The 14051-nt window shown below is 41.7% G+C and overlaps 1 protein-coding gene across 1 annotated transcript in view; it reads right to left on the bottom strand.

Annotated features, from left to right (window-relative positions):
- Window positions 1-7547, bottom strand: part of ABTB2 (ankyrin repeat and BTB domain containing 2) — a 111603-nt gene extending 104056 nt beyond the window's left edge. Inside the window, exon 1 of the mRNA XM_015629721.2 lies at window positions 6458-7547. Within this exon, the coding sequence (XP_015485207.1) occupies window positions 6458-7319 (862 nt within the window). The 5' untranslated portion in view covers window positions 7320-7547. The remainder of the gene's footprint in view (window positions 1-6457) is intronic.
- Window positions 7548-14051: the final 6504 nt, after the last annotated feature.

Here is a 14051-nt window from a genome sequence, read left to right as displayed (position 1 = left end):
TCTACTGGTGGGTCAAAACTTCATCAAGGAGAGAGGTTTTCTTTTATGTTCAGTTTGCAAAATCCCAAGCCTCCAACAATGGGAAATGTTTATAAATAAGGACCACATACACTGACTTGAAAAGCTCAGCCCTGACCAAATGCAAAGTGAGAGTTCAAATGTAAATGGAGAATTATTTTCATCTTGCTTTCAAACATTCAGTTGAATTAAAACAGCTGAGAGACTAACTGGTCACTCCAGAGTAAGCAGTAGGTTTATTGTGTTTACAAGACTCTGTTTCTCTTCTGTTGAATTCTGCTGGCACAACTGACAAATTGCTCAAGAAAAAGTAAAACATAAAATGCATTAGCCTTTAAGAAAGGACAACAGGCTAATTTAGTGAAGATCATAGGATTAATACCACTTCTGGCCTTAATCCATTTTCTTGCACCCCTGTAAAGTGAGTTTTTTAACAACTACTACTACTTCAGCACCAAGATTTTGGGTTTAAGCTCCCAAGTGCAAGCAGGCACTTGGGAGCTTCGGCTCCCTCTGAAGTTAATTAAGTGCTTGAGTCTTCACCCATCCTCCTCTGCAACTCGGAATTTTTTATTGTAAATACATGTTTCCAATACTTTACTTATGTTTCTTGCAACAGAGGACTTCATAAGCTGAAACATTTCCTTTGAGTTGTTGCAGATCCGTCCATTACAAAACCAAGATGGGGAAAGGGACAGAAAAATCAAAACAGATGAAGGAAGCTCTAAATGGACCATTAACTGGAGTAACTGAATCACATGATATATATCAGCAGAAACAAATTATTACAATATGAAAATACTGCAATAACTTTACTACCCAAATAATATTTTTCAGCATAAAAAGCTGTTTCATCTTAACCCTATTATCAAAACAAAATTTATTCAAAATTAATCACTACCCTTTGTTACTACTGCAGCTAGTTTTGGAATAAACCCAAATTAGGGAGGATTAAAATGTCAAAAAAGCCAAAAAATATATATATGACATCCATGCTCTGGACGAGTGCTGATATCAAGGAAGAGGAGGGTATTCATAATCCCATAGATCAATTATGGAAGTTGATTGAAAATCAGCAACTCTCCCATGATCAGTTGAGTTTCAAATCACGTAAGAAATTAGATGGGGTACTTCAGAAAGAAAAACCCACTCTGGTGGCTCAGTTCAGCAAAATCAGCTGCGTTATCTCCAGTTTAATTCCAGTTTTTCCAGTATAAGAAGATACGGACATCAAACACCCTGCATTTTACTGCTAATAATATGAACAGTCAAGAACTCATTCCTCATTTTCTGCTGACCTGCACACACAAAATAACACATAACACCACCCCAGATATTGCACAGGTGTTTGCTGCTAATCTTTCAGCTAAATCAGCTTTATTTTTCACTTATAAAATAAATTAATCAGTAAACTAAACACCAGAACTCTGATGTCACTTAGGGATAAAATTCTGTCCTGACCCAAACAATATTTGCTTGGTTCAAACTGTAGCAGTAACAAGAGATTTCAGCCTTTACAAAAGAGGGCACAGATTTTTTTTCTCCAAGAGAAATAAGTCTGTTTTTCACAGGGTTAAGTTGCAACCAACACTCATTCCACTGAAAATCTAAACATCAGCAGCATTTGCTGCTGTTAGTCATAGACAGAGGGATTTCAACACTTGCTCTTTGACCAGTTTTACTGAAAGGACACAAATTTTATCATCATGGGGCAGTATCGGCAATGTGAACGATTAATTTAAGACAGCATCATTACATCATTAATTTTCCTTTACTGTAACTAAAATATATATATAGACACACAGTGAAGTGGAAAAAAATCGACAAGTTAGCCTTACTTCCTCTGTACTTTAACATAAGATGCACAATTAAAAACACAAACATCTGCAGATATGCACCTGGTGGTTTGTTTTTTTGTAGAAGAGGTGAGCATGTGTGTATGAGCATTAATATTTAGGCTTAAAAAATTTGTCCCTGTGGGTTTGTGGACAGAAATCCAAGCTCTTGGCTGTGTAGGAATAGAAGCACACAAGGTGGGCTGGGGGTCCAGAGGCGAATGAAGCCGAAGTTGGCTACAACCAGCTCTCCAATATGGAAATGTGTATTTAAGTTACTAAATTCATGCCCAGGAATCCCCAGAATTGCTTCAAACTTCTGCTTCATACAAAGTAACACAGAAGACAGAGTTATTTGATCATTTTCTTCTGAAACAATTTGCCAGCCACCTGCTGTACCACCGTATGAGCCCTTGTATTTCCCCTCAGTTTCGTTTATTGATTGCATTTGCAGCTCTTTTCCCCAAAATGCCCCCCTTTCATCATGCAGTGCTTTCCTGAAGACTTGTGGAGCTGATAGCTTATTAAAATTGATGAGGCTCTTGATGAGCACACCAGTTTGTTCAGCTCAGATAACAAAAGGACATTCTGCTTATTGAAATGTCATTATTTTTTCCTCCATGCTGCATTTCAATACAGTACCATGACTATGCAGAAATAAAAAAGTTACTTCAGCCCATATGATAGGTATAAAAAGGAATTTTCATCACAGCATAGCTCCAAAAAAATCCCCTGCTAAAATTTGCTACAATTTTTAACCTGTATTAGTGCAGTGTGAAATATAAAAGAATTGGGTTGGTGACAGTAAATACTAAGCCCATGTTTGATGCTTCACAAGGTTTCTCAGTATTTATTATTAGAGAGAAGAAAATTCATGCCTTGTTTAATTTTAGAGAATCCAAACCACTCAGTCACACTGTGAGGAAAGGTTATGCATTTCCCCCCTCAACCCTTTCTAAGAAAAATACCTCAAAACACAAGTAGTATTATTTCAGAGCCTATTTTTCTTCATCCTCAGCTGAGCAAACCACAAGACTCATTTGTGGATTAGTTCATCCAGGAAGAACTTCAAGTGTTTGGATTAAGAAGTACATGAAGAAACAGCATTATCAAGTTAAATTCCAACCCTTCCCCCTCTCCTTTTTTTTTTCTTTGGCAAAACATCTGTCAACACTTCTATCTCCAGAGCACCAGGATGTGCTGATGCATTAAACAGCACAGCAGGTGGACTGGCAGACACAGGAGTGCCTGACCATAACCAGAGAGTTCAGTACAACCCAAGTGCTGTAATTAACAGGGCAATAATATCAAAATGTATTTGCAGCGCTGACAGCTCAGAGTCAAAAGAACCATGCACCAAACATAGGCAGATCAAGTAAAAGAATCACATTCCCAAGGTAAGTTCAGATTTCAACTTCCCTCTCAAGCATTTTAAATTAAGAGACTAATATTCCAAATTAGCACGTCTCAAAATCCCTGTGAAACCACTAGCTCCATTCTCTACCACTGCACATATACATCTCCATGTAAATAAAAATAGAAAATAAAACACGCATTCCAACTTACACTTGTTTTACCTTTCATTAGCTGTTGTTCAGTAGCTACTTATCATTTTTGCTGCTTTTGTTTCTTTTTCTTTCCAGCATTGTATTGTTTTTGCAACATCCCACCTGAACTCTGCCCAAAAAGACCTTCTTACCCTTGGAGGCATTAACACACCCAGAGCCTGGCAGAACTCAAGGTCACAGGCTCAGGTCATTCCTCCTCCTTCCAAGGCAGAGCCACCGAGTCCCAAGCACAGTCAGAACTCCAACTGAGGGCAGAGAATGGCTCACAGAAGCAGCAAAAAAGTTGATTAAAGAACAGCTTCACAGAGAGGGCAAATAAACAAGCAAACCACAGATTATTATTTATTTTAAAATAATATAAAAATTCCCCCTTAAGCGCTTGTAGAGTTTTAAACTCTACCCTTCACACAGCAGGTGCTGATTAAAACACACTTGTTGTAATACACAATATTGCTCTTTCAGCCTCCAAAGCTTCAAGACCAGTGACTGGACTGTGGTCTTTGATGGGAGATTAGTCACTGAAGAAATACAGGTCTAAACCTCAGTCTCATGAGAATGTAGGAAGATTTATGTATTTACTTACTGTTTCTTTGACTCCAAAGCAGCAGGCTGTCCTGATCTAATAATGAAAATGGTATTCAATAGATCATAATGCCAGAAATGTCCATTATGATAATCCCGTGCAATCTTCTGCATAGGACAGCACCATGGATTTCATCCAGGGATTACAATGCTTGACTGGAGCTAGAACTGAACCTCTAAGTGCTTTTTATCTCTGACATCAAACTCAGGGCTATAAAACAAAACCCAACACATACACACACTCCCAAGTTTGCAATTTATGAGTGCTCCACTAAATGCTTTTACTAGAAAAGAAACAAAAGTGACAGTAAAGCAAGTTTCCCTGTTCCTTAAACAGGAATAAATCCAGTTATTTCACTGCCAGATCTACTTCAGATTTAAATTAATGTAAAAGACAAGATCATTTGAAAGCACTGTGCAGAATGATATGAATACTACTCATTTACAATTCCTACAGGGAGAAGAATAGAGAAGTTATTTCAAGCTTTTTTGCATCCATATAAAACCATTTGTGGCCTTCCAACTGCAAGAAAAGCCATTTAGAGGATTCACTGACTTGTGTCAGGTAAAACACTAGTGACAGACTGTCACAGGAAATCACAGGATTCCTTCATGTGCAGTTTTATTCAATTTCCAGACTTAAAAAATGCATTCAATTATTGACAGGATTGATCTGAAAGGCAGGAACAACAAAAGAGGCAACAGAAGCCAATCCTTCTGTGGCCACTGACTGCTTGGCTTTCCACTGTGTGGGAGCGTTATCATAACTGGCCATTTGGTGCTCTGAATATTTATAAGCATTTCCCTGCACACTCACCCTTCTTCCCATTCAACACCAGCATCCATTCACTCACTGCAGTTTTTCCAAGGAAATTACTCTTAAGAAATATATTTTAAAAAAAAAATTTAAAAAATGCTGAGCGGGGGCCCAACTCTTCACTTTATGCACAGAACCTGTGGCAGAAGCACTGAGCAGAGAAGAGCTGAAATGTACATTTCGGTTCCCAGAACCAAAATATCCAGGTTCCCTAAATAAGGAACAAGGAAGGGGAAACAAGTCCTTTTCTCGGAGCTGGTGGCAAACACTCTCATGATAAACGAAGAATTACAAGTGTTTTGGCAGATAGGGCATCCTCATACCTCTCTAATCACCCAAGCACTTTTAGTTAGAAGTGTAAATGTCTGTGTTTGACCTTGAAACTTACAGTTGTGCCTTGAACCAGAGCCAAGAGAACATCCAAAAGGCTCTTCACATTTATTTCACAAATCTTTAGTAAGGCTGACCCAATGGGGACAACTCCCTGCAGCCACCTACTCGTGATCTGAACCACAGAATTGCTTGGGTATAGGAAAACTGCAGGAAATCGATACACCCAGGGAGGAGCAGGTGAGTCAGCTTATCTCTGACAATTTCAAAGGTTTTTTTTCCCTCAAATTAAAACAACTCCTTTACTCTTCTCGCTCTGATATTCCCCTCTGAAAAGACCAAGCCCCTTGGTTTTATAGAGTTAAATCTCAAACGTGTTAAGCATGGAAGAGTCGACCGTAACAGAGGCCAGCAAAACTCATGAAACGGTGGGTGGTACACAAAATACTTTTCTAAACTGGATGTTTCCCTGAATTTTCCATGGAAAAATATGGTATTCCTCAGTGTGACAATGCAAAATAAACAGTGCAGCTCCTTAACACAACTGTCACGGCTTAAGCCTTCCAAACTGCTCCTCGCGTCCGTAAGATGCCAACATTCCTTTATCTGCTTAAGTGTTGGGAAACTTTGCTTTCCAAACAAATGACAGCGGTAAGTACCTTAACACTGTGTTATTCTCATCACTGAGGCACCGTCCTGCACTCACACACGCGCCCTTGTTTATGGCAGGAAAGGACACCACAGGCTTCTGCTGAATTACAAGGAATTCCAAAGTATACAAGTTCAAAGTTTTTGCTCATGAAGTGAATTTTACTACCGCAAAGGAAAAAAAAAATAAAATAATTAATGTTGTTTTCCCTCTCCAGGTTGCACGTGGTAACAGCCTCTTTAAGAAGACACTACACGATACTCGCTGTAAGATAAATTCTGTTTAAAAGAGATACAGTTGTACTTTCTGGACAGCAGCTTGTAAAGCACATTTCATCTTAAGGTTACAGAGAACATATTTGCACGCCAGTTAGAGGGGAAAATGCTCAAAACAGCAGCTGCTGCAAAGTCAGATGTTTGTTAGGACAACAGGGCTTGGTTTCCCACAGCCTTTTATAACCTGGTAGATCTTAGGAACAGACCAGGATCATTCTTGCCGGGCAGGACCGTCATGCCTGCTTTACGCACACACAAACCACGACCAAGATGCAATCCAGATGCAAAGAAACCCCAGAAAAACCCCAAGTCCGCAGAGAGCGAGGACTTTACTATAAGGCTTGCTGGTATGAAAACAAACGACAGTAAAAGCTGGAACTTACCATTAGCGTTTTTCCCACAGATGAGGTGCTCGTAAGGCTGCAACACCCCCCAAAGTTCCGCATCGTTGTTGATAACCATCTCCAGGATTTCAGCCGAGATCTCCCCTCCACCATCGGGGCTCTGACTCGCCAAAACCCTAGCTTTAATCTCTTCCACCAGGTTCTCCATGCAAGCGGTTAAGGAGATGGCCGCGTACTCGTGGATCCTCACCGAGATCCTCGTGTCCACCATCCACCTGAAAAACCTGCCCACCGAGAAGGTGAGGCCGCAGCGGGCGGATTTGCCTTTCCTCAGCCCATCGCCGGCGCTCATGCTGTACAGGGAGAGCGCCTTGACAGTGGCCAGGACGCAGCTCTCGGCCAGGGCCCAGCTCTGGATGAGTTTGATGGCGCTCTGCACCTCGAAGCGGGTGCACTTGGAGTGCATCACGCTGAGGCGCTGAGCCTCCCTGGACACCCTGATCAGGGCGCGCCGCAGCAGCTGCGAGAGCCGCCTGACAGCCTCCTGCGAAAAGCTCCTGCCCTGGCCGTCTCCCTTCCCTTTGCGCAGGATCCTACCGATGTCTTCATCAGTCCAAGGGTATTCCTCGAGATCCGGCAGCTTAGGGCACTTGGAGAAGATATCTGCGACCTCGGGGTCTTCCGGCAGCACGGTGTTCACGGTGTCCCAGCTGTTATTCCTACTGTTCATGGAGCCCGAGTAGTACCACCAGTTGCCTCTGTGCTGAGAAGAGGTGAAGGCTTGCGAGTTGGACTTGGAAGAAGAGAGACTAAGGGACCTGCAGGAATCCCCTGCCCCATAACCAGAGTCCAAAGTTAAATCCTCCAGGGTCTTCAGAGTAGAGCTGTATATCCCAGCCATAGGAAAGACGGGTTAAGCCAAGCGGCAGGACAAGCGCGAAAGGTGAGGCTGGGGCAGATCCCTAGCGAGCCCCGAGCGGCGCGGGAGGCTCGGCAGCGCAGCGGGCAGGAGCCCTCCCCAAGGGCCCGGCTACCTCCATCCCGGCGGGAGGCTGCGCTCAGCCATGTCCCGCTCGGGCCGGGCGGCGGCGGAGGGCGCGGAGGCTGCGGCGGGCCGGGACGGGCGCTCGGCGGCGGCTCCGGCGCAACTTCCCCGCCGCGGCTCAGCCGCGCGCCCCGCTCCGCCGCATGCAAATGAGGCGCGCGGCGAGCACCAATCAGCGGCGGCGGCGGAACGGTTGGCCAATCACACAGGAGAGGGGCGGGGCGGGAGGCGGGATGAGGGGCGCGGGGAGCGGGGAGCGGGTCGTACGCGGCCCGGGGCGGGGGTCGGCGCTCGCATCGGAGATGGTTCGGGCGGCCCCGGAGCCCCCGACGGGAGCCTCTGAGGCACGGCGGATTCCCCCCAGACCGAGCTGGGGCCGATAGTCCAGCTCGTCCCAGCTCCGCGCGCACAGCGGAGGAGCCCAGCGCGTCCCGCACGGGTGCGCGGGCAGAGGGCGCCCCCGCGCGGCCGCAGCGGGGAGCGAAGGGGCTGAGCCGCGAGTCTCGCTGCGTTCCGGGCTCGGGTTCTCAATCCCCGTAATTTAACTTTAAAACGCTTTGCACATCTTCCTGCGAGACGCAGCCCCCACAAACATCCCAAACCCGCTGCTCTTTACGGCCCCCCGATCCCAGCGAACACGATAAAGCAAGAGGGAATGAGTGTCCTTGGTAATGCTGCCACTTTACAAAGCTGCTTTACACACTTCACGAAGTGTGTAAAACCCTCCTGCTCAAAGGATGACATTTTTATTTGCTCGTTCACACGGATTCTGAATTTTGCTCTCTATTCCTGCCATATTCTCGCTATTTGTAGGATATATGTGAAAGGGCATGAGTAGAAGCCTACAGAGAGTAAATTCAAAACTTCTCACCAAGGATATTTTCACATTAAAAAGTACTGTCAAGACAGATCTTACACAGTCCTTAACTACACACTAAAAAAAACAAAACAAAATGTCTTTTCCACAGTAATGTCCTTACAAGATACAGCTTCCAACCACTATCAGCTTCATAATACCTGGATTTCCAGAGTTAAGTTCAAAATGATAAATTGTCTTGGAAGCAGGAGGACAAGCTTTCCAGCAGGGCCTGTGGCAATAGGACAAGGGGAAATGTTTTTAAACTGACAGAGGGATGGTTTAAATGATACAGGCAAGATATTTCCTGCTTCAAAACTACAGTGCTTTACAGGACATCCCTTTGTCTTTTTGTACTGCAGTACATACATTACTTAGTGCAAATAAAAATGTATCATAACTATTAGGCATGAATGAAGTACTTGAAAAATCATCTATTTTACTTATGCACTTCTGCTCACAGGATCAAGCAGGTTCTGTTTATACTAAAAGACAATACTTAACAAGGCATCCTAACTTCTACTAGCTGAACCCCCAAACTGATCTTTTTTTAAACATAAGATCATATTTTATCTTTCCTATATTGAAACCAAATTATAATGCAGCTCTGAGCTTTTTCATAGTTTCTTCCCATGAAATCATGAACACAGAAGTTGTCTAATAAAACCAGACCTAATTCTCTCAAAGTAATTCTAATTTATTTGGAAATCTTAACACCTCAGCACCTCATTTGTGCTCCACTATCAGCTTAGAAATTGGTATTTTTACTGCAAAACTGATGCCTTGCTAAGGTGTTATTTTACAGATCAAAGCTAACTCTGCTATTTTGGTGTATTTTTTAGGCTATATTTTTAAGAGCTGACAATACAATACTGACAGTAAACATGGTAAATAGGTCTCTAAACGTGACACAAGGCAGGACTGATTCAAAACACCTAGTTTTAAGTCTCATGTGTTCAATCAATACACTTCTTTATAAAAAATTATCATCTTTTTTCTTACATCCCCAATCTTAGGGTGCCATGGACTACTGCAGGCCTCTTAAGCAAGGCTTTTCATGGGTGACCATGTGGTACCTCCTTAAAGCCAGGGTATTTATTTTATTCCATTAGTTCCTCTAAGATTGTGCACAGAAGACTTGTATCTTCACAAGGACCACTGCAAGAATGGGAATAAGGCAAAAAAAAGGCAACAAAGTTGGTCTCTCTCACCAAAAATCCTTCATGCTTTGTTTTGCGATGCCTCTTTGCAAAAGCTTTATCCAAAACTCATCCTGTTCTATCTTCTAGGATTCATTTTGATCACAAAAGCAAGGCTAAATTGACACAGAGAATTGCTACACAGTTGGCAAATAGGGACTTTACATTATTTAGGAAAAATGCAGCTGTGCAAGCACTTAAAACTTTTACAAACCACTTCTGTTCCTTCCCTTTATCACACTTCTCCCATACTCCCACACAGTTTATTATTCCTGCCATTCCATGTAGTTTAACAACACCAAAAATTATCTGGTTTAGCAAGCAGTGTCTGCTTTCCCACTTCCCTCAGACAGTATTTTCTCATTGCAGTATTTATTTATAAAAGAAAAAACTTTGCCAGATAAATCCTTCTCTCCTACTGCAAAGGTACCACCAGCCTTTTCCACAGGGGGGAAAAATCTTAGAAGCACCCCCAAATGAGGAAAGGATTTTCCTTACTGAAGATTTAAACCTCAAACTCCAAGATGTTGAACCCAATAAAGACAAGTCATACATTGAAACACCCATAAAAACAACTCAACAATTCCTGATTTATAAGTCACAATATCATTGTTCATTTGTTTGCGTATGTTTCAACTGGATCCATCAGGAATCCCAAGTTATTTTCACACAATAAAAGTCAACTTTCCACAGACAGATTTTCTCATAATCCTTTCTCTCTAAAATTGTTAAAGTAGAAAGCAAGAGAAGACTTCCAGGAACATAAACAAAACAGATAAAACACATAGCAGTGGAAATTCCATAATAAATAAAACATGGGACTCTGGAAACCCCATTTTCCTTCATGTAAAGGGTTCTGATATGAGTTTTTCCATCTCTGATAAATTACAGGGTTTTAAAATTTGAATTTAAGGTACACGAGAATTAATTAGAAATATAAAGTATTCTCATTCTCTGATACACAAAAAGCAACTGCATAAATAGCAAACCTATTTTAAAAATAAACACTTGCTTTAAGGAACTGAAGCAGTAAAAGAAATGTAAAATCCGCTTAATCTGTACTGAAGACTCTAAATCAATACTTTTTAAAGTAACCAAGACTGAGATAGACCTGTTACTGTTCAAGCCATTAAGTTCAGTGAATTTCTAGGAAATAATATTCATATATATGGTATTAAGCAGCATAAGCATCCCTTACCTCTAGGTCCCATGTAAATTTATTTTACTCACTTGAAGCAAAGAAGACTCAAGAATTTCCAATAGGAAAAGGAAAAAAAATAAATTAATAACACAAGTGGCCTTAACAGAACCCTCAAAGAAGCTATTTGACTGGTGCAACCAACCCCTCAGAACAGTACCAAAAAGAGAGGAGCTCTTTCCAAAAAAGCAGTTGTAGGAGGGAGTGTTAATGAGCCCAAAGGCTCAACAGCTGGCTGGGCTTCCATGGATGTTGCTTGAAATTTCTTTCTCAAGCTGTTCTCTCTGTTTTGAACATGTGCTAATGGCATTTTCCTTGTGTAGCTGCTTCATTAAACTGCATTTTATCTGTAAGACTCAGAACTATTTTTGTTAATAAACAAAGATAGCTGCTGTCTGATACCTGGAAATCAGTGTGAGCCCAGACAGCAGGAGATGTTGGGGGGGAGCAGAGATGAAGCATGACTAGAGCAGGTGAATCACATATCAAGTCTAAATTAAATGAAAAAAAAAAAAAAAAGAAGTGTTAAGAGAATTCATTTTGCATATTTTCAAAGCACTACTGCTGTAGAGAAAATGTTCATCTGGTGTGTTTTCTGCCATGCAACAAAATCCCCATCCATCCCTCTACTTATTGTCTAACTGAAGTTGCTGGTCCAGTATTTGGAGTGACCAAATACTCCCTGCTGACCTCACCACTGCCAGGTTCCTGTGTCTTCCCAGCTGGAGAGAAACTTTATTCAATCTGTAATAACTCAAATTCTTCCCCCATTCATTTTGTGCAAAATGGCCTTTGCCAAGGTTACAATTCAGACCTTTTAGAATGTCTTGATTGGTAATTTAGGTTAATTTACTTGATAACACTAATTAAAATTTAAAAAGAGAACATAGAATCTCATGAATGTAGAATTGTAGGAATAATACTGTCCCTTGTGTAAACTTTTCAGATGGTTAGAATTCACTGAAATCAGCGGGTGTGCTGAATAAATCTTCAGGCTGTTAATAATAAATGGACATCTCACCTTCTCCCTATCTTGGTTTTTTCTGTGATTTAGCATAGCCTAAAACTACATTTTGCTATTAACAATTCCCATCAAGAGAAACACTCCTGCTTAACAAATCTTGCCTCATTTTTTTCCTACTCTACTATTTAGTCTAATAAAAGACATTTCTTGTCCTTACATAACTTGCCTCACTCGTATCCTTAGGCTGTCAATTAAAACATAATTTCTATTTAAATAAGATCAGGAACTTAAATTTGCTTAGCATAAGAAATCAGCCCAGATCAGCTTTACTGTTATTTATAATGACAGATAAGGCAGAGCTTCTCAAAATTAATACTGTCAAGAAAGAAGGGGTCATGTCTATCATGACTAATAGTGACTGTTAAGCAAGACCATTTAAAAAACTTTAATTGCTGAAGATTTTATATTACAGCCTACTTCTGACACACATTTTCAAGTATGAAAAGCATAAGAAGCACTGAGAATCTATTAAGAATATCTTTTCTACACTCAAGAGCTGCCTTTTGTAGTAGATATAATTGGAGTCATAAGGAACTTGGAGTGAATTCTCCGTGTACAAGTGTATCAGATGCCCAAAATGAACAAATAAGTGGTTTTCTGCTGCTGCTGTACAACTTCTTCAGAGATCCTTCAAAGCAAACTAGTCAGTACCAGTCAGGTACAAACTAGTCAGCATCACCTTTATCCTTGCGGAAAGGGTGGAACAAATAAGCCTGGAAAGCATTAAGGACAAAAAGGTGATTTAGAATCACAGAGTTTGGATTAAAGGGACCTTCCACCTACTTTCTTCCACCCCCTGCCATGGGCAGGGACACCTTCCACTAGACCAGGTTGCTCCAAGCCCCATCCAATTGGGCTCTTGAAGCCTTCCAGGATTCCACAACATCTCTGGGCAACCTGTGCCTGTGTGTCAGCATCCTCAGAGGGAAGAATAAATTCCCAATACTTGATGCAGGATATAGGTGTCTACAGATTGCGAGTGTGTGTTGCTGGGTCTTGTTGAGCTTCTCATCAACCAACACCCTCAAGTCTTTTCCAGGCTGCTCTCAATGTATTTTCCACCGATTTATGAAGAGGAAATGATGCCTGACTAATCTGTCAGCCTTCCACAATGATATCAGTGGTATGATGGATGAGGGAAGGACCATTGATATTATCTTCACCACAGCAAGGCTTTTGATGCTCACTCCTGCAATATCCTCATTGATAAATTGATGAATTTTTGCCTGGATAAATGGCTCCTTTCAATCTAAGTGGAAAACAACTTTGGAAGAAAAGACCTGTTGGAAAACAAGTTGAATGTGAGCTGGGAATACATCCTTGTGGCAATGAAAGCCAGCAGCATTCCCAGGAAAAGCACTGCCAGCAGGTGGAGGAGGTGATCCTTCCCTCTGCTCAGCACTGATGAGACTCAGATGGAGTCAGGGTCCAGCTCTAGGTTTTCCAGTACAAGAGAGGTGGGAATAAACTGGAGTTAGTCCATCAAAGGGACACAAAGATGATTACAGGACTGGAGTTTCTGTTATTTGAAAGGCTGAAGGGCTGGGACTGTTCATTCTGGAGAAGGTGGGACAGTATATTTGTCTATAAATACCTGATGAATAAAAAAAAGAAAAAGACAGGTGGACTCCTCCTAGTGGTGTCCAGGGAAAGAACAAGAAGCAGTAAGCCCAAACTGAAATGCAAAACATTCCATTTAAACTTTAACTGCCCCACCTTTTACTGTGAGGGTGGTAAAACACTGAACAGGTAAAACATGTGAAAACCTGGAACAGGTTTCCCAGGGAGGTGCTGGAATCCCCATAGCCAGGGATATTCAAAACCCAACTGGACACAATCCTGGATAAGCTGCTTTAGCTGACCCTGCTTTGTGGGCTTGATTAGGGGAACTCCAGAGGTGCCTCCAGCCACCAGGAGGGTTCCATGAATCCTGCTCTTTCCACTGCAAAGGATAGAGGAACCATTTCCAACACAACTTCCCATCTCCAAAGTCTGCCTGCATTTGGAATGACTCTCCTCACAACCTTTCAGCACTGCTGCTGAATCCACTGATCTTTAAACATTTCTGTTTCATTTAGTTTTCAATCTCTCCCAATTCAGCACATATTGTATAGGTTAAGGCATCTTTAAACTCTTTCTAAGAATGAAAGTAGTACGGAAATTGCTTCCTACACTTTTTAGATGCAGGAAAGAGCTTCCCTCCCCAGCAGCTGTTTCACTTTTAATGCATTTATTCCATGGGTGATTTTTGAAAACATTTTGAAGTAGGAAAAGTAAACTAATCCTGGAAACAACCAATGACATTTCACCT

The sequence above is a fragment of the Parus major genome, chromosome 5 (assembly GCF_001522545.3).
Source record: "Parus major isolate Abel chromosome 5, Parus_major1.1, whole genome shotgun sequence".
Taxonomy (NCBI): domain Eukaryota; kingdom Metazoa; phylum Chordata; class Aves; order Passeriformes; family Paridae; genus Parus; species Parus major.
The sequence above is the reverse complement of the archived record's forward strand: the minus strand, read 5'-3'. Positions and strand labels throughout refer to the sequence as shown.